The 21586-nt window shown below is 36.0% G+C and overlaps 2 protein-coding genes across 6 annotated transcripts in view; one reads left to right on the forward strand and one right to left on the reverse strand.

Moving 5' to 3' along the window:
• Positions 1-3814: 3814 nt before the first annotated feature.
• On the forward strand, positions 3815-7923 carry creld1a (cysteine-rich with EGF-like domains 1a). 2 transcript variants are annotated; one of them, XM_065242074.1, is made up of 6 exons: positions 3815-3901; positions 4376-4558; positions 4640-4723; positions 4811-4906; positions 6983-7123; positions 7534-7923. In XM_065242074.1, exons 2-6 carry the CDS (start codon positions 4390-4392, stop codon positions 7752-7754), a joined length of 711 nt encoding a protein of 236 aa, XP_065098146.1. In that variant the 5' UTR covers positions 3815-3901; positions 4376-4389; the 3' UTR covers positions 7755-7923. The 2 variants fall into 2 exon arrangements, with proteins under 2 accessions (XP_065098146.1, XP_065098147.1); XM_065242075.1 differs by having other exon boundaries at positions 4379-4558.
• A 3279-nt stretch (positions 7924-11202) lies between these two features.
• The window catches only part of erc2 (ELKS/RAB6-interacting/CAST family member 2), a 69945-nt gene continuing 59561 nt past the window's right edge, over positions 11203-21586 (reverse strand). For all 4 annotated transcript variants that reach the window (XM_065240828.1, XM_065240829.1, XM_065240827.1 and 1 more), the window contains 8 exons: positions 20650-20661; positions 17847-17967; positions 17585-17745; positions 17110-17257; positions 15375-15908; positions 15112-15175; positions 14814-15010; positions 11203-12990 (listed from right to left, as the gene is read on the reverse strand). In XM_065240828.1, coding sequence (XP_065096900.1) covers positions 15149-15175; positions 15375-15908; positions 17110-17257; positions 17585-17745; positions 17847-17967; positions 20650-20661 — 1003 coding nt within the window. In that variant the 3' untranslated portion in view covers positions 11203-12990; positions 14814-15010; positions 15112-15148. The remainder of the gene's footprint in view (positions 12991-14813; positions 15011-15111; positions 15176-15374; positions 15909-17109; positions 17258-17584; positions 17746-17846; positions 17968-20649; positions 20662-21586) is intronic.

The following is a 21586-nucleotide window of genomic DNA, read 5'->3' on the forward strand; positions in this document are numbered from 1 at the left end:
GTGTACTGTCATTTAGAAGTGGAATGATTCTGTGGAAACAGGTAGTTTCCCTTAAACATGTAACCGAATGTATAGAAAATACTGCAAGTGTATAGGACTGCATAGAGCTCTATTTTAAAAACAGCATATCAGACTGTGATGACACGGCAGGAGTGACAACCTGAGATGGTGTTTTATCATTTAGAAGTGGAATTATTCTGTGGAAACAGCTAGTTTTCTTTTAACATCTATCTGAATGTATAGAAAATACAGTGTGTTTATGATAGCTCAGGGCTCTATATTTTAAAAACAACATATCAGACTATGATGATACTGCAGAAGTGACAACCTGAGATGGTGTACTATCATTTAGAAGTGGAATGATTCTGTGGAAACAGGTAGTTTCCCTTAAACATGTAACCGAATGTATAGAAAATACTGCAAGTGTATAGGACTGCATAGAGCTCTATATTTTAACAACACCATATCAGACTGTGATGATACTGCAGTGGTGACAACCAGAGATTGTGTACTATCATTCAGAAGTGGAATGATTTTGTGGAAACAGGTAATTTCCCTTTAACATCTTACCGAATGTATAGAAAATACTGCAAGTGTATATGACTACTTAGAGCTCTCTATTTTTAAAACAGCATATCAGACTGTGATGATACTGCAGTGGGGACAACCTGAGATGGTGTACTATCATTTAGAAGTGGAATGATTCTGTGGAAACAGGTAGTTTCCCTTTAACATCTAATCTAATATATAGAAAATACAAGGTGTGTATGATACCTCAGGGCTCTATATTTTAACAACAGCATATCAGACTGTGATGATACTGCAGTGGTGACAACCTGAGATTGTTTACTATCATTCAGAAGTGAAATGATTTTGTGGAAACAGGTAGTTTCCCTTTAACATGTAACTGAATGTATAGAAAACACAGTGTGTATATGATACCTCAGGGCTTTATATTTTAAAAACAGCATATCAGACTGTGATGATACTACAGGTGTGACAACCTGAGATTGTGTACTATCATTTAGAAGTGGAATGATTCTGTGGCAACATGTAGTTTCCCTTTAACATCTAACCGAATGTATAGACAATACCACAAGTGTATATGACTTCTTAGAGCTTTCTATTTTAAAAACAGAATATCAGACTGTGATGACACGGCAGGAGTGACAACCTGAGATGGTGTTTTATCATTTAGAAGTGGAATTATTCTGTGGAAACAGGTAGATTCCCTTTATCATCTAACCAAATGTACAGAACATACAGAGTTTACTTGACATCTTAGAGCATTATATTTTAATAACAGCATATCAGACTGTGATGATACTGCAGTGGTGAAAACCTGAGATGGTGTACTATCATTTAGAAGTGGAATGATTCTGTGGAAACAGGTAGTTTCCCTTTAACATCTAACGAATGTATAGAAAATATTGCAAGTGTATCGGACTACTTAGAGCTCTTTATTTTAAAAACAGCATATCAGACTGTGACGATACTACAGGTGTGACATCCTGAGATGGTGTACTATCATTCAGAAGTGGAATGATTTTGTGGAAAGAGGTAGTTTCCCTTTAACATCTAACTAAATATATAGAAAATATTGACTATAGCTATGCTCTGTCAATCCCCTGAACAACCCAAGCAACTAGTAACACTAGCAACCACCCATAATACTGTAGCAACTACCTACCATTCACTCACAGACACTGTATTAAATGCATATCGTTCTGTGTCAACCACCCTGAACAGCCTAGCAATTTTATGAACCACCTAAAATATTCTTGCAAAGAACACCCTAGCAACAGTATAGCAGCCACCCATTATACCCTAGCAACGGTCTAGCAATTACCCAGAAAACAAAAGCAATATCAGCAACCAACCAGAATCATACAACAGCCTAGCAACCCCCCATAATACCCTAGTAACTGCCAAGTTACCCCACAGAATGCCAGTGCAACAGTCTAGCAACCACCCATAATACCGTAGCAATTGCCTAGCAACCACACAAAAAGCCAGAGCAACATCCTAGCAACCCTCATATTTCCATAGCAACCACACAGAATACCAGAGCCACAGCCTAGCAATCACCCATAATACCCTAGCAACAGTCTAGCAATCACATGGAAAACCATAGCTATACTCTAGGAACAGCTTGGCAACCGCATATAATGCAACAGAAACATCTTAGCAACCACCAATGATACCATTGCAATGACTTAAAACAGCAACTACTTAAATCAGACACAGAATGCAACAGTAACAGCCTAGCAAACACCCATAGTACCCTAGCAACAGTCTAGCAATCACATAGAAAACCATAGCTCTACCCTAGCAACTACTTAAAACCCTAACAAAAGCATAGCAACCAACCAGAATGCAACAGAAACCGCCTAGCAACCACACATAATACCCTAGTAACGACTTAAAACACACAGTGAAAGCAACAGAAACAACCTAGCAACCACACATAAGACCCTAGCAACGACTTAAAACATACACAGAATGCAACAAAAACCGCCTAGCAACCACCCATAATACCCTAGCAACGACTTAAAACACACACAGAATGCAACAAAAACAGCCTAGCAACCACAAAGAATGCAACAGAAACAACCTAGCAACCACTTAAAGAACCCAAGTAACCACACAGAATGCAACAGAAACAGCCTAGAAACCACCCATAATACCATAGCAACCACTTAAAACACACACAGAATGCAACAGAAACAGCCTAGCAACCACTTAAAGCACCCTAGCAACCACACAGAATGCAACAGAAATCGCCTAGCAACCACCCATGATACCCTAGCAACCACTTAAAACACAAAGAATGCAAGAGAAACTGCCTAGCAACCACCCATAATACCCTAGCAACGACTTAAAACACACAGAGAATGCAAGAGAAACAGCATAGAAACCACCCATAATACCCTAGCAACGACTTACAGTGTGCAACAGAAACAGCCTAGCAACAACTTAAAGAACCCTAGCAACCACACAGAATGCAAGAGAAACAGCCTAGCGACAACCCATAATACCCTAGCAATTACTTAAAAGAGACACAGAATGCAACAGAAACAGCCTAGCAACCACACAGAATGCAACAGAAACAGCCTAGCAACCACTTAAAGAACCCTAGCAACCACACAGAATGAAAGAGAAAAAGCCTAGCAACCACCCATAATACCCTAGCAACGTCTTAAAACACACACAGAATGCAACAGAAACACCCTAGCAACCACCCAGTATACCCTAGTTACAACTTAAAGAACCCTAGCAACAGCCTAGCAACCACACAGAATGCAAGAGAAAGAGCCTAGCAACAACCCATAATACCCTAGCAACGACTTAACAGACACAGAATGCAACAGAAACAGCCTAGCAACCACACAAAATACAACAGAAACATCCTAGCAACCACTTAAAGAACCCTAGCAACCACACAGAATGCAAGAGAAACAGCCTAGCAACAACCCATAATACCCTAGCAACGACCTAAAAGACACAGAATGCAACAGAAACAGCCTAGCAACCACACAAAATACAACAGAAACAGCCTAGCAACCATTTAAAGAACCCTAGCAACCACACAGAATGCAACAGAAACAGCCTAGAAACCACCCATAATACCCTAGCAACGATTTAAAATACACACAGAATGCAACAGAAATATCAACAGATTAAGTGAGAAACTTTTATTTTGAAATTATTCCTCTCGTGCATTTACCGTAATGCCTAATATATGTGCACACAGAAAAAAACGTGAGGGCTAGTTTGACCGTCTTTTTCAAAGTGGAGGGTGGCCTGACCGCAGTTGTAGAGGTCCCTTGTGTCTTGAACACAAATAGCGAAATTAAGCCAAACGTTGTTTTTTGACAACCTAACCAACATCTTCGCCTGTGTGAGTCTTTAAATGTTAATATTTTCAAAATGTTTAATATGTAGCTTGGTTTAATGCACTGCTGGTTTACAGTAGCTGTCAAATGCTTATTTAATCTTTAAGTTGCATGAATAACACGTTTCCAACTGTGATTAAACAACAATTATGTGACTAAAAATAAAATAACAATACCGTACTTTATACCGTTATCCAATTTGCTTTAGCTACTTTAGAAACTCAACTTTTTTCTTTAGAAATTAAAAATAGACCAGAGATTTCTAACGATGCACGTGTTAACATAAACATACACATATAATAAATAATACATATAAAAAAGAAATAAATATAAATAATAATGCTGTTTACATTACAGTTACGCTTAAATTTTTTTGTAAGTGCAATGCAATACATTTTTAATGCCTGAAATAATTAATATTTTAAAGAGATCACACGACTTTATAAACAATAAAGTTTCTTGTTGCTTCACGGCTTTAGTAGTGTGGAGAGTGATGTCACGCTCTCAGATGTTTTTCTTATTTGCCGCATTCTGCTCGGCTCATCCTGAACTGATCTTGGGTCAGAACTGTTCAGAAAACTGCAATGCATGTGGAGGACCAGAAAAAGATCAATGTCTGCAGTGTCACACAGGATTCAGCCTACACAACAACATATGTGTGGGTAAGATAAGCAGACTGGGATATGTTTATGTGTTCATTTATTGTTGTTGAAGTTAATCTGTCTGTATTTCTATTCTAACAGATATTGATGAATGTGGCACTGAACAGGATCAGTGTCCCTACAACACATACTGCTTGAACAGTCATGGGTCTTACCAGTGCAGAGGTCTTTTGGTTTTAAAATTGATCATGATTAAAACAACAGTAACACTCATTGAATATTCACTTATATTCTGCATTATTTTCTTTGCAGCCTGCGACAAGGCTTGTATAGGTTGTATGGGTGGAGGACCTGCCCGCTGTCGAAAATGTGCTCCTGGATACAGATCCTCAGGAATGAAATGTATAGGTGAGTTTCTGGATTCCAGAAAGTAGGATCATGTTAAATAATTGTTTTCAACATTTAAATTTAGTCTTTATATTTTATGTAAATTATTGACAATTATTGAAATTTGTCTCTGGCTTCAGAGTACAACAACACATAACACATAAGAAACAATAAAAAAGAAAAAATATAAAATGCACAATCATTAACATTTCAAATTTGGACAGCATTTGGCACAAAAGATGATTGATAAACTTTCCTTATTGCTCGTGATTCAATAAGAGCTCATTAGACTTCTGTACTGAATACAGAAGGAAAACTTTTTTTAGGCATTGGATGCAACCTTAAAGGCATAGTTCACCCAAAAATGAAAATTCTTAATTTACTCATCCTCATGTTGTTTTAAACCTGTATGCATTCTTTTATCTGATGAACACAAAAGAAGATATTTTGATAAAGGATGGTAAGCACAGCTGATTGTAATGATGGACGTCCATAGTATAAAAAACAAATATTATGGAAGTAATATGATAAATGATAAAGAAGATATTTTGATAAATGATGATAAGCACACAATTGACGATACCTATTAAATTCCATCGTATTTGTTTTTCCTACTATGAACGTCAATGGTTACAATCAGCTGTGTGTTTACCGTCATTTATCAAAATATCATCTTTTGTGTTCATCAGAAAAAAGAATGCATACAGGTTCAGAACAAGGTGAGAAAAATTATGACAGATTTTTCTCTATTCTTTTACTTTAACAAGTATCTTTAGGTCATTTTCTTGATCGATTTAATTTTTTTAACTGTGATAGACTTGATAGATTTTGATAGAGTCCTCTTTTGGTTTTAACTGGAAAAGTTTTCTTATGGTTGCCATAGTTAAAGTTCATAAATATATTTAGTTTATATCATAGTTATAGTTTGGGGATTTGCTGTTGTTATATTTAGGTTAAAACATGTCTATACTGAAGTGTTGTTTGTTTTAACACTACAGTGAATCAGTCTGGCACTGTGAAATGTTGCCATCTTGTGGCTGTTAAAAGCATTTTTGTAAAGAACATACATTTTGTGTTTTAGCTGCTGTGACAGATCACAACTTCTTAAACATATCATTTAAATAACTTTTAAGATTTTTCTGATATTATTATTGTTATTGCAATTTAATCATGCAGTTAAATCGTCTTTTAAAGGGATAATTCACCCCTGAATGAAAATTCTTTCATCATTTACCTTTATTTTGTTTTTAAAATATATGAGTTTCTTTATTCTGTTGAACACAAAAGAAGATATTTTGATAAATGATGCAAGCACACAGGTGAATGTACCCATTGACTACCATAATAGGAAAAACAAATATTATGGCAGTCAATGGGCACCGTCAAAATATCTTTGTGTTCAGAATAAAAAAACCAATAGTGGTTTAAAATAACATGAGGGAGAGTAAATGTAGACATCATTTAAATGTTTGGGTGAACTATCCCTTTAACCAATAGTATTTTTTGTTTCATATGAACCCATACGGCAAAAAAAAATTATGGCCAAAAATATGTTTTTAATTTATGTTAAACACATTGTGTAAAAACTTAAGCCTTATTACATATATTTTTACATATATTAATATATTATATTAACAAATACATTTCTAATTTTACATTCCATAAGGCAAAAAATATATTTATCCTGGCCAAAATAGAAAAGTTTGTACAAAATGTATGTATAAAATAGAAAAGTATATTTTTGCAGTTGAAAATATATTTAATTTGAACCTTTTCAAACTTGTTGTTTATAGGTTTGTCACATACAAAGTTTTTCTTTCAATGCGAAGTGAATATAAATGCTTTAAAATATATTTCAGAATACACAAAAAATGGCCAAAAAATATATTGGTGAATTTTTTGTAAACATTTCAAAATTTATTTCAGCACATTTTTTTGGCCATTTTGGTATATTTTTAAATGTATTTAAAATAATATTTGAAAATGTATTTTTTGCCGTATGGGAAATGTCACACTGAAGTTGTGAGTATGCATATATTTGCATTAGATTAATATTATATTTCTTCTTTGTGGGTTTGTGCTTGCTCTTTAATACAGATATAGATGAATGCAGTGAAGAGGGGTTGGCCTGTTCTGGTCCCAATGTCTTCTGTGTAAATACAGATGGCTCATTTCACTGTCAGTGTGCAGAAGGTTTTACACGCAAAGGCAGCAGCTGTGAGAGAGACCTGTCAGCAGGTGATCATTTCAGTCTCAAATCACTTAAAGCTATAATTAATAAGATTTCAGTGTCCCAAAAGTTTTGAATTGTAAAAGTCATGCAGTTTATTGAATAAATGATTAACATTAATCATATTTGTCTATGAATGGATTAACCTGAACATGCTGAATCTGACACACTGTAATCTGGATCTAATCTTAAGTAATTCATTATGCAAAATAACAGCATATAATAACTTTGTCAAATTGAAAAAAATCATTACCATGCGTGTCCTATTCTTCATTGCTTGAAGAATTCATATTTATATACAATTTTGCATCATCTGCTTATTTTTTTATATTCCTATATGTCCATGACCAATTGAAAGCTTTTATTGCATTTTTATGAAAGTTTTAAAGTGTGTTTCTGCTTTTGCCCATCTCTTCAGCTGGTGAACTCAAAGGTCTTTTTGATGACATTCAGGATGATGAAATTGCGGTCCTACAGCAGATGTTTTTCGGTGTGGTGTTGTGTGCATTGGCCACATTAGCAGCAAAAGGAGATCTGGTGTTCACCTCCATTTTTATGGGGGCATTGGCTGCCATGGCTGGATACTGGCTGTCTGATAAGAGCGACCGAGTGATGGACGCCCTCATGAAGGGGAGATAAAAACTAAAACTCATGAACATTCATCTTATTTAGTCCCACTTGTTATTTAGCATGGCAAAGATAAAAACAGTTCAAAGAGAGATGTGATGTGATAACATATTCTCCACCTGCTATACAATTGTATAAATATACAGAGCAGTACACAAACTGCAAAAAATTATTTTCAAGAAAAAAAAATCTTAGTATTTTGTCTTGTTTTTAGTAAAAATATCTAAAAATTCTTAAATTAAGATTCTTTTTCTGGATGAGCAAAATGACTATAGTTTTTAGACCAAAAATATCAAATTTAAGTGATTTTGTGCATAAAACAAGCAAAAAAAAAAAAAATCTGCTAATGGGGTAAGCAAAAAATCTTGAAAATTTTTCTTAAACACTTAATAAAAAAAAAATCAAGAAAAATTTGCTTACCCCATTGGCAGATTTTTTTTGCTTCTTTTATGCAAAAAATCACTTAAATTTGATATTTTTGGTCCAAAAACTAGACTTATTTTCTTAGGTCGTTTTGCTCATCAAGAAAAAGCATCTTAATTTAAGAATTTTTAGATATTTTTACTGAAAACAAGACAAAAATACTAAGAATTTTTTTCTTGAAAATAATTTTTTGCAGTGTAAGTCTAGTTTTTTAACCAAAAATAACAAATTTAAGTGATTTTGTGCATAAAACAAGCAAAAAATCTGCCAATGGGGTAAGCAAAAAATCTTGAAATTTTTTCTTATAAACACTAAATTCAAGAAAAATTCTAGAAACATTTGCTTACCCCTTTGGCAGATTTTTTTGCTTCTTTTATGCAAAAAATCACTTAAATTTGATATTTTTGGTCCAAAAACTAGCCTTTTTTTTCTTAGGTCGTTTTGCTCATCAAGAAAAAGCACCTTGATTTAAGAATTTTTAGACATTTCTACTGAAAACAAGACAAAAACACTAAGAATTTTTTTTCATGAAAATCATTTTTTGAAGTGTAAGTCTAGTTTTTAAAGCAAAAATAACAAATTTATGTGATTTGGTGCATAAAACAGGCAAAAAAAAAAAATCTTGAAAGTTTTTCTTAATCACTAAATTCAAGAAAAATTAGCTTACCCCATTGGCAGATTTTTTTGCTTGTTTTATGCACAAAATCACTTAAATTTGATATTTTTGGTCTAAAAACTAGCCTTTTTTTCTTAGGTCGTTTTGCTCATCAAGAAAAGCATCTTAATTTAAGAATTTTTAGACATTTCTACTGAAAACAAGACAAAAACACTAAGAATTTTTTTTCTTAAAAATTTTTTTTTTGCAGTGTATGTCTAGTTTTTAAACCAAAAATAACAATGGGGTAAGCAAAAAATCTTGAACATTTTTCTTAAACACTAAATTCAAGAAAAATTTGCTTACCCCATTGGCAGATTTTTTTGCTTGTTTTATGCACAAAATCACTTAAATTTGATATTTTTTTATTTTCTTAGGTCGTTTTGCTCATCAAGAAAAAGCATCTTCATTTAAGAATTTTTAGACATTTTTACTGAAAACAAGACAAAAATACTAAGAGTTTTTTTTTTCTTGAAAATCATTTTTTGCAATGCATATGTATTTTTATGAAGAGACCATAAAACAACCTTTGGACATCAACTAATAAACTTTTATTTTTTTCAAGAGCTCATATCTCAGAAAAGAAAGTCACTTTTATTGAATGGATATAAACAAGCTAACTCACACTCAAGAATAGTGGCGGTTACAACACATACAATAGCAAATATCAGGGAGGGTTCTGCCCAACAGGGTTCAAAAACATCAAACGTGACACAGATTTTCGCACTTGACTCCTCGATATTTCACCAAAGGCTCCCCGAGGCCCTCGCACCGCCAACTTTCTGCACTTCACCGCACACCCAACATTCACAACCTTTAACAAACCTACTAATGATGCATATACAGACACGATAACGCAAGCAAATCTCACACTCAGATCTGCACCCCGAAAACATGCGAACGCTTTTATTTTGATCCTCGGGCAATCCACTGGCAGTGGGCGGGGCCACCGGTGAGGACGCACCATTCTCAAACACATTACACCATCATGATGCTATAATGCGTCTATAGCGACTGATGCACCATGGGAAAACGAACCCCACGTTCACACACGGTATCATTCGGCATGCTGACACACATTGGACTTTTCACAGCTGTACAGAAATAAAAGGAAAACAAAACTTCATGTACAAATCTTACAGTCCCAAACTGACATATTCAAAAAAGCATGAACCATAAAAAAACAAACATAAATATATTAAAAAAGTAAAAACAATGTTTCTTAGAATTACTCTCTTTTTTTGTCACAGTGGTTTTATCATTCAGAGGTTTGCATTTTTTTGACATCACAAAATAAAATAAATGCAACTGGCACACAACAGTTGTTCTCTTTATTATGGACCTCCGCAAAGGCCATTTAAAGTAAGTCACGGTCCTACTTGGACTTAACCGATCTTTTTATTATTTTGCATTAAGTCCTCTACACATACAGTAGATCTATTAGACCTGTCTTACCACAGCCCAACGTTGGCACATAATGTAATTGATATATTCATGCATCATTGCCACATAGTTTCTCTTTTTTCTTTGTTCTGTATAATATATCTTTTCCCAAGGCAGGAGTTCACCTCCTACTTCAAGTATTCAATAGTTAAAAGGTCCTGAAAGTGGAGGACTGAATTGCGCCTCCTAAAAGGAAAGATTTGTTGTTTTATGTCCTCTTAACTAATAGTACAACAGACTTGCACAAGAGACAGACAGATATCAGAATATCAAACACACTTCATGTGTTTAAAAACTGAATTCACGAAAGGACTCGGAAACATCCAAAAGACGGAGCAGGATTCACACACAGTGGAAACATTTCCAATCAGCAACCACATGATCGAAACAGAGATTTAAAAAGCAAAAGAAATATAAGGCTACGTCCATGTCTGAATGACTTTAACCACTTATATTTTTTCAAACAGCAAATTTAAAAACTTTCACTTTTAATGCAACATTTAAGGTAGTTTTGTAATGACCTCTACACATTTCACTTCGATGATGCAAGATTCTCCAAAATAATAGTTTGTGTATAAATTACGTGGATGCATTTGCATTTACAGTTCATCTACATGAACGCGGCACAAGGACGATGCTCCAGAAGAGACACGTGAGGTTCTGCAAGCGATGTGAAGAACATAAAACGTAACATGGAAGCACAAACATGTTTAACAGTCAGATATTAGACATTATTTTGTCCAGTGAAATGAGAAACAAGCATCTCAATGTAATCTCCCCGCTTGAACGGTTTAAGACATGAATGAAACCACTGGAGGTGGCTTTAGTCACTTTACGGTTAGTAACTAGCAGGGTGCGGTAAACCACATGTGCTTGCATTAGCATCAAGTTGAACTCAACTTTGTTGCACACGTCTCAAATGGTCTCAACAACGTCGACTGGGCCGCAGGATTAGAGATATCATTGCCGTGTGATTTTTTTTTAGCAGACGACTCCAGGCCAGATGCACACCAGATCAGCTCCGGAGTTGGTGACTTCGGGGCGGACTCGATGCAGATTCGGCCCGGAGTCTGAGTGCGAAATTTATTTTTTTAACTCTACATAGTGTATCCCAAGCCACCATTGTCTTTAAAATGTTGACCTTTATAAGTTTGATTTGATTTATTTCTTTTTATAATTATTATAGTTTTGCATAAACCCCAGTGCCATGATCTTGCAGAGGAGACACCGTGAGGCCAAACAGACAACACGCACAATAAAAACGTTTCTGATATAATTTTCTGACCGCAGTAGCTATTATTTCTCTCACTTTATATATATACATATATATCTATTATCTGTATGTATAAATAGGCACTCACCATCATGATACGGACAACACAATCTCTTGTCAATTTATACGTATTTTACGAGGTGGCAAATTCGTACGTTTTTGTATGAATCATTTTCGCCCCGTGCAATTAGGTTTAGGGGTGGTGTATAATTGTTTTTATTTCATCCAATAATTGTATATCTTTGTATGATTCACTTCACATGATACCAATAAGCCAATTCGTAAAATATAAACAAATTCTCATGAGAATAGGTTGGACGTTATGAAAAGTCATGGGTTGGGTGTGGGAGCTCCTGGTTGGCAGGTTAGCTAAAAGGAAAGTCCCGTATGGGATATACAAAGCAGACTGGCCTTCTCAACTTCATTGTAATGAAGTTGCACACAACTCTGGTGGATTGTGGGACATTTTCTAACATAATAGATCTGTGTAACATTAATCCACAACCTGCAGCAGTAACTTACTGTAGGAAACATCAATGTTTTCCTCTTTTCCAGGTCTCATATGATGACAGGAGCATTATAACGTTAAGATCCAATGACACAAATCCAAACAGCTTTATCAGCTGATGTCCTTTGATTGATAGAAACACAATTCACTGCAAACTTTAGCCATGGCTGTCTCCATCTCTGTTGGGTCTGAGCACCATTTGAAGCACCATTAGAAACGATCCCTGTTATAAAGGGTGGAGGTGCATAGGTGCATGATAACATACATGCAGACCAGGCTTGGTGTTCAGAGTTGGGCATGTCGTGGTTAGCGTGATACTGTATTTTGTGCGAGATTATTTAAATGAACTCTGCATAGAGAAGACCTAGCTTTTCTGTTCTAATGAGATAATCCTAAAGATACCGCCTACCTCCTTTATGCAAGGTTCAGTATACACTAAAAAGCCAACGATGGACATCAAATGTGGCACAGCAATGACCTAACTCCACCTTCAAAACTTAAACAAATGTATGTATAGCAAATAAATAAGTGAAAGAATTAAAGGCCCTTTAAGAGTTAAAATGCAAATGTGAGTGCGAAAATGTACTGGAAACCATAAATGGATGGTTTTATGTTTTACAATGACTTTTTTAAAGTACATAAGCAAAATATACAGGCGAATAGGCCTGTTGAGAGAAACAAGGCTTGAACTGAGTGCTGACTGACTTGGTGCCTTAGAGGTGGAACTAAATGTGAGTGGGTGGGGCCAAGAAGATAAGGGGGGCAGCCAGGGTCCATGACATTGTAGCAGGTGGCTTCCAGGATTCGGGGAGCAGCATGTCTCTCGTTTAGTGTTGCTGAACATGGAAAGTCATGGCAAATGTCTTTTGAATAAAGTACTGCACCAGGAAGTATCTGTGTTTTCATTTTATAGTCCAGACTTCCTCTCCATTTGCTTTTAAATCATCTGCAAAAACAAAAATATTAAATAGTTGTTTTTAAAGCATTGGTTACTTGAATTAGCATTAATGTTTTACTATGTCTATACTATACTGTAAGTGTTAAAAAAAGTGTTGAATGCTTTATTCTGATTGGTTAAGAAATTTTCCACGGGTGTTGATTATTATTCTGTAAAACGCACACCTAAGAGGCATCAAGCGCGAGTGATTTCAATGTTAAGTCAATGTGAAGACGTGTTGACGCGTGTCTGGAGGTCACGCAGCGCGATTCCGCCTCATTCGCGCGTCTAGTTCGCAAATGCCGCGAATTGAGCGTTGCCACGGCAAAAACACGAGTTGAAAAATTTGAACTTTGGCGGAAAAACGCGCCCTGTTAACCAATCAGGAGCTTGCTATAGTAGTGACATGATTACAGGAAGCGAGTGGAGTCGCAGAAGCCCCTCCCATGACGCGAATTGACGTGTGTCTGGAGGTCACGCAGCGTGAATTAGGCATTTAGCGTGGTGCGGTAGATGCGATTCCGCCTCATTCGCGCGTCTAGTTCGCGAATGGCGAATTGAGCATTGCCACGGCAAACACACGAGTTTAAAAATTTGAACTTTGGCGGAAAAACGCGCCCTGTTAACCAATCAGGAGCTTGCTCTAGTAGTGACATGATTACAGGAAGCGAGTGGAGTTGCAGAAGCCCCTCCCATTACGCGAATTTCTGTGTGAATGTCTCGATGACTGGAATTTCCCGCGTGGCTTTCACGCATGAATGAAGCGAGTAAACTCAAAATGTTAAAGCGGCAAAATAGATGCGATTTTGACGCCTTAAACGCTGCTGGTGTGAACACACGAAAAGGAATGAATGGGGTTAGGCTTAATGCTAACACGTTCACGACGCGCTGTACAAAGATTAAGTGCACGCATTAAAAAAATATAGATATGCATTAATAAGTTGAGGTAAGAACATAGTAAAATATTGAAAAACGGTGGTGTTTTCCTTTAACATTAGCTGGATTTACATTACACTGTAAATTGCGCAAATTGCCAATATTGCAAAAAAATCACAAAAAAGTTTTTACAATTGCATGAGGTGGTTTTTCAGGCAATTAGGAAAATATGTATTTTGCAAAACTGCAATGGAAACAGTTTATTTGCATTTTTAGGTCACCTGATGCAAGTAAGTCACATAATAATTATTTGAAGATGACGCGGTATCTCCTAAAACTTACCAGAAACACCTCAATACATATCTGCTCCCAAGTATAAGAGACTTTCCTTGCCAATCATGTTTGGATACAGACTTTTACATTATTTTTTATTTAAAATAACATACTTTTACCTCAAAGAAACACCTATACGTTGCCGCTCCTAAGTATAAGATGCTTTCCTTGGAATTAATGTTTGTATAATAATCTTACGTCTCTTTCGGTTAAAAATAATGACTTGTGCAATGGATGTGATATTAGTAAACCTACCAACACTGAAAAAAAAATATTCATTCAATTTACTCCATTTTTTAAGGTAAGTGGTCGCAATCAATTTAGTTAAGCTACATAAAAAAAAAATGAAATACAAAACAAAACAAAAAACTTTGTTTAAATGTATCTTAAATTAATTGATTGCAACCACTTACCTTAAAAAAATGAGTAAATTGAATGAATAATTTTTTTTCAGTGAACATCAGTTGATGAGATGTTTAGAATGACTTATTGTGAGAGGACAAAACTATGTTTCAGTCGCATATCATTCACACATGGGTCACATATATTTTTTTTATAATATACATGTTGCTTACATTTCTTTTTTGTTCAGAAACTTTTAAATATCTATTAAAAGTATTTACCTGCACAGGTGGTCTTCTCCAGCTTTGGCCCTCCCACTCAATCAACTAATGCTCCGCCTCTTTCCTTAATGCATTGAAATAAATGGGGCCCCATCCAAAAAAAGTGAACGTGACTGTAGGTAAAGACTGGCCGAGTGGACAATGTATAAATTCATCTGTATGACATGGCTGTAGTTCTCCATTAGTGACTGAAATGTCTGTTGTAAAGAAAGAGAAACATAAAAAAGACTCTTCAGTCCAACGTTTGCTAAAACGTTTTAATTCCTGACAAACACTGATGATCAATTAAGGACCTCACCCCATAAAACAACATTACAACTTTGGTTTGGAAATGGTTATGCCCAAATTCCTTCTTCATCGTCCTTTCAGCCCAATATAGATCCAGAGGTCAGCATGAATTGAGGAGAATTAGATGAGTTAGGAGTGAAAGAGCATTGAGATATATATTCTGGTGAGTGATGGTTAGTATTAGCTTTACAATTATAATTTTCAGAGCTTCAAATGATATAACATAAAGCACCAAGCAGGAAAGACAAAGATACCACAGTTCAACATACATACCTGGTCTGGGGCGGGTCGATGTCCGGGATGAGGGGGTCCGCGGCCTGGCCCCCGATGGTGCGGCGGTAGAGGATGTCTAGTGTGCGGACCCTGTTGCCCGGGGTGTTGAGGGTAATTGGAGGGGTGCTGCTGCGGGTGTGGGAGGGGCTGAGAATGGGATCCTTGCTGAGGCGGAGGGCCGTGAGGGTGCTGGGGGTGGGGATGCTGCTGCGGAGGCATCCCTGGATGAGGGTGTTGGGGATGAGGCTGTTGTTGGGCTCTGGGAGGAAGAGGGTGTGGGCCTTGAGGTTGAGGGTGCTGGGAGTGTTGCGGGTGGGGATATTGAGGCTGCGGGGGTTGCTGCATGTGGTGTGGGGGAGGCTGTTGGTGTTGAGGATGGGGCTGGTAAGGAGGCTGGTGTGGGGTTTGTGGGTAGGGGGGCTGGGGTTGAGGCTGAGGGTGAAGAGGTTGAGGTTGCATGTGTGGAGGCGGACCGTGAGGGTGGTAATGATCGTCCTCGTAGTTGTCCGAGATCAGTTTCATTCTGCTCTGTGTCTAAACAAAAACGGCACTGGATTAGTATGAGGAAAATCGATATGAATAAGTACATACTGTTAAGTAGATCACAAATTGTCTATGAGTATAAAAGTTTAATGTGTACCTCGGACATGGGTTGGGTATAATTTTAACGCCATCGGGTCTCGGGTAATTTAAAATGAATGGGTTTTTTTTTGACTAACGGACCCGAGAATACCCGAACTATCTTGCGTGTGTGCACACTGCAAAAAAAATTTTTCAAGAAAAAAAATTCTTAGTATTTTTGTCTTGTTTTCAGTAAAAATATCTAAAAATGCTTAAATTAAGATGCTTTTTCTTGATGAGCAAAACAACCCAAGAAAATAAGTCTAGTTTTAAAACCAAAAATATCAAATTTAAGTGATTTTGTGCATAAGACAAGCAAAAAAATCTGCCAATGGGGTAAGCTAATTTTTCTTGAATTTTTCTTGAAGTTAGTGTTTAAGAAAAATTATCAATATTTTTTTGCTTACCCCGTTGGCAGTTTTTTTTTGCTTGTTTTATGCACAAAATCACTTAAAAAAATAGACTTCTTTTCTTGGGACGTTTTGCTGATCAAGAAAAAAGCATCTTAATTTAAGAATTTTTTTACTGGAAACAAGACAAAAAAAACTAAGATTTTATTTCTTGAAAATCATTTTTTGCAGTGCATCAAGTCCTTTTCCACACTGCAAAAAATTTCTTTCAAGAAAAATTGTAATTAGTATTTTTGTCTTGTTTTCAGTAAAAATATCTAAAAATGCTTAAATTAAGATGCTTTTTCTTGATGAGCAAAACAACCCAAGAAAATAAGTCTAGTTTTAAAACCAAAAATATCAAATTTAAGTGAATTTGTGGATTATACAAGCAAAAAAAATGGGGTAAGCAAAAAATCTTGAAAAATTTTCTTAAACACTAAATTCAAGAAAAATTTGATTACCCCATTGGCAGATTTTTTGCTTGTTTTATGCACAAAATCACTTAAATTTGAATTTTTTGGTCTAAAAGCTAGACTTATTTTCTTGGGTCGTTTTGCTCATCAAGAAAAAGCATCTTAATTTAAGATTTTTTTATATTTTTACTGAAAACAAGACAAAAAAACAAAGATTTTTTTTCTTGAAAATAATTTTTTGCAGTGTTGCTCAATGTGTTTGGTGACCAGTAGGTATTGACACTAGGTTATGTCAGTAAAGTTGCTGACCTGTTGTTTGAGTTGATGCATCAGTCTATCCTTTTCTCTTTTTAGGGCCATAACTTCCTCCTGCGTTTTCTTCTTATTGGAGGAGGACAGCTCCAGCAGAGCAATGTTAGCATCCTTTTCACTAATAGCAGCGAGCATAGCCTGTTGTCTATGAGGAAGAACACATGTACATTACAAATACATATTTAATATATTTACATTTGTGCACAATTTAATTTTTGCGGTATATTCAGGCTTTACATTTTATCTGAATGTGTACTTCCTAGAAACCAAATCTATTAACTTTGATGTTTCAAATGATACCATGCTCTACCAGTTGAGCTACAGAAACAACACATGCTATGAGATGTTTGTAGGTGTACTGATAAGCTTCATTGTAGGACATGATGTAACCACATAAACGTTGCATAAATATTATTTCTCTACTGTAGTATGAAAATTTAGTTATAACAAAGCTAAGGAAGCTATTTCTTACTTCATTTCCAAGATCTCATCGAGTTGCTTCCTGCGCTCGAGTCTAAGGTTAGTCAGGTGTCCATCTCTCTCAGCCAGAGACTGCTGGGTGGAGGATAGACGCTGTTTGGTGGCGTCCAGCTCTTGTCTTGTTTTCTCCAGAACGTTAAGCAACTCCTCCATCTGAGCGTCAGAAAGATGAGAGCAAAGATGAGAAAACCCATTAGTCAGTACTGCAGGACATCTTGAGTTAATCATGAGGAAATAAAGATACACACACCCACCTTTGGATTGTCCATAGGATTATCTTTACGTTGGTCTTGTAAGATGTTTCCACTGACCTTCTTGTCCACCTGAGGGCCAAGCTTGATACCTGGGCCCTTCTTATTTTGATCTTTACCTTGCCTTTGAGAAAAACACAGAAGATAATCTGTGACTTCCTAGGTTGTGGCATGACTTTCTTACTTGATGTTTTTGTCTTGTTTTCAGTTCAAATATCTACAAATTCTTAAATAAAAACGCATTTTCTTGATGAGCAAAATGACCTTAGAAAATAAGTCTAGTTTTTAGAAAAAAAACGAACTTAAATTTAAGTCAATTTGTGCTTAAAACAAGCAAAAAAATCTGGCAATGTGGTAAGGAAAAAATCTTGAACTTTTTCCTAAACACTTAATTGAAGAAAATTTCAAGAAAATTCTTCTTACCCCATTGGCAGATTTTTTTGCTTGTTTTCAGCACAAATTCATTTAAATTGTATATTTGTTGTTGAAAAACTAGACTGTCATTTTGCTTATAAAAAAAAACATTTATTTAAGAATTTCAAGATATTTGTACGGAGCCCCTAAGGGGACATGGAGGAAAAATGAAATAAAGTTTAGTTTCATGTGCTCACGCAAAACTTTCATGTGCTCACGCAAACCTTCATGCGCAGATTTTTTTTTTAAAAGTTTAGTTTTGCGTGCTCACGTGAAGCTATGGCGTGCTCACCTGAAACTATCGCGCGCGCACGTGAAAGCGAAACTAAACTTACAAAAAAATTCTGCACATGAAGGTTTTGCATGAGCACATGAAACTAAACTTTAGATTTTTTTACTCCAGTGTCACCTTAGGGGCTCTGTATATTTGTACTGAAAACAAGACAAAATTACTAAGTATGAAAGTAATTTTTTTTGCAGCCAAAGTGGGTTTGCTCGTTTTATCTGGTCTCCCAGCCTGGTTTAAGCTGGTTAAGCTGACATAGCAGGCTGGTTTTTAGAGATGTTTTGGCCACTTTTTAGCTGGTCAAGCTGGTCTTGTTTAAGATGGAAGTAGCTGGTTTAAGCTGTCTGACCAAGTTGCACTGTAAAAAATACTTTGCTGCCTTAAAGCAACACTAAAGACTTATTGCTCTTTGCTCCCCCTACAGGTTAGACGCGTAATTGTTCATTAGCACTGTCGTAAATACTGCAGCATAGCTGGCTCTGATTGGATTGTAGGTCTGCCGTAAAGCAAGTTTTTGTAGTTTTCACTCGAACTACAGGACCACTACCCGACGGTTGGAAACTTCTTTAGTGCGGTTTTGGCCGATAGAGGGCTGCAAAGTGAATGTGAAAGTGCCATTCACCCTGTTTAGAGTGGATGAACCACTGAAACTTTTTTGGAAACGTTATTTTAAGGTAAAAAAAACTCTTTGGTGTTGCTTTAAATTTTTTTGTTAAATCAACTCGGATTTACAAGTCGTTTCAACTTACTTTTATTTATCTTGACTAGAGATGAGTTGTTATTACTACAGGTGAGTTGTTATAACTTATAAAATTAAGTTGACTTTTCTCAAGCATATTGTATAAGTTGTGACAACTCAACTCTGTTGACATGACTTGTAAATCTGAGTTGATTTAACAAAAAAATTTAAGGCAGCAAAGTATTTTTACAGTGCGGCCAAGCTTGGTCAAGCTGGTCGTGCAGCTGGTTTTAGTTGGTTGGTTAGCTGGTATTCCAGCCTGACCAGCCAAGACCAGCTATGTGTCCAAAACCCCTCTAACCAGCATGCTACACCATCTTTTCAGTAGGGCTGGCAGATATTTTAAATGTTTTAAACATAAACTTACTTCATTCTGAAATACACCCATACAGCAAAAAATATATATATTTTTAATATATTTCAAAATATACAAAAAATGGCCAAAAAATATATTTGCTGAAATTATTAAAAATACATTTAGCCCTACATATATTTTAATCCAATGAAATGTATTCACATTGCAATGGAAGAAAAACTTCCATGTTACGAGTTTTAAAAAGGTTAAAATTAAATATATTTTTAACTTAAAAAATACACTTAAAAAAAAATTACTTATTTACCATATATTTCAAATATATTTAGGCAAAGAATAAATTTTTGCCATATGGCATATAAAATTAGAAATGTATTTGCTTGCCCTTAAATTTTTTTTTATATATGTTGATATATGAATGTTAAAACTAAATATATTTCCAAATTTAAAAATATATTCAATTGAGCATTACTTTCACAAAATGTATATAGCATACATTTAAAATATATTTTTGGCAAAAGATTTCAATTTTTTTTGCTGTAGGCAATAAATCTTTTTTTGCAGTGAATATTGTCAAAATACTATTATAATATTTATAATGCTGTTACAGTGTCCCTAAAATTGTATTTGGACACTTTATCCAACATTAGTAAAACCTCTCTATGCTAAAGTGATTCACTACACCTGTGGTTACTACAATGTGAACTGTGGGACTTTGTACATCTGCTAACAATCGCCTTAGTACCAGTTGGTTTAAACTAAATAGAGAAATGGCTGTTTTGCTGTCTAAAGCAATGACATTTAAACATTTAAGAGTGGCCAAGTGTCCAAATACAGACTTTTAAGAATGTGTTACAAACAAGATGACACAACACAAAAACAAGAATATCACCACCATGAAATGACAAACATTTTTAGGTTTTGTGTAACCATTACATATTGATGCATACACAATAATGATCGTACACATAGAAGACATTTCACAGGCTTGGTTAGGGTTACAGAGGCGAGAGTATGAGATCGTCTGACCTGAGGATCATTGTACTGTACTTACCTGGGAGCAAGACTTGAGGTTGAGGAAGAGGAGGGAGGAAGCAGGAAGGGCAGGAAAAGCCACAATACAGCAAACATGAAGAGGAGAGGGGAAAAAAGTACACAAAGAAAACTTTAGGACTCATTAAAATGAACTTCAAAACATAACAGAACACATCTGGAAAGAGTCGAGTACAACAAGGAGCCATTCATAATGGATCCTGAGGTCAACAATGCAGGATGCATCTCAGATCATCACCATCAGTGAAGACCACTGAGTTCAGCTCTGCAGCGGCCTGTGAAAGTGCTAACATGCAGCAACCCAACCAGCCGTGCCACGGTGAGGGCAGACGTGACAAGAGCGTTCAGGCATAAGGGACGCTTGTGGACACACAGCAGACTCTGTGGAGTAGTAAAGCCCTACCTAAATAACCCAGCTCATTCACAGAGCCCAGCCGGGCCTGTAGCGCTGCAGAACATGTCATGCAGGCTGGTAAGGGGGAAGTTTTGCAGGCTAAGGTGGGATGGGGATGGAGAGAACCATTCAACAGGAGGAGGAACAAAGCAGCGAGGAGAAGGAGGGAGCAAGGTGAAGTTTTCAGAAGAGGACAGGGTTGTTATGAAGCGATGAGTGAGGTGAACGCAGGTCAGTATGAGTGTTTTAGGGTTAGTAAGGGTCTTAGCATCACAAAGAGAAGCAGGATTGAATTGTGCAGTGCAACTGTAAAGTTAAGTGTGATAATGACAGTTCACCATTATATAAGAACAAGTGCCACCGTTTATTTTCTCTTCTTTGGAACACAAAACAAGACGATTGTTGATGTTGTATTTAGCATAAAGCGAAAGTATACAATAACCATGAGTTCTCAAAAGCATCATACAAGTATCATAAAAGTAGTCTGTAACAAATTCTCCCAATTTGGCAGCCATATTTGCAATTTCTCCAGGCGGCTGTTTTA

This window comes from Paramisgurnus dabryanus, chromosome 14 (genome assembly GCF_030506205.2).
Source record: "Paramisgurnus dabryanus chromosome 14, PD_genome_1.1, whole genome shotgun sequence".
Classification (NCBI taxonomy): domain Eukaryota; kingdom Metazoa; phylum Chordata; class Actinopteri; order Cypriniformes; family Cobitidae; genus Paramisgurnus; species Paramisgurnus dabryanus.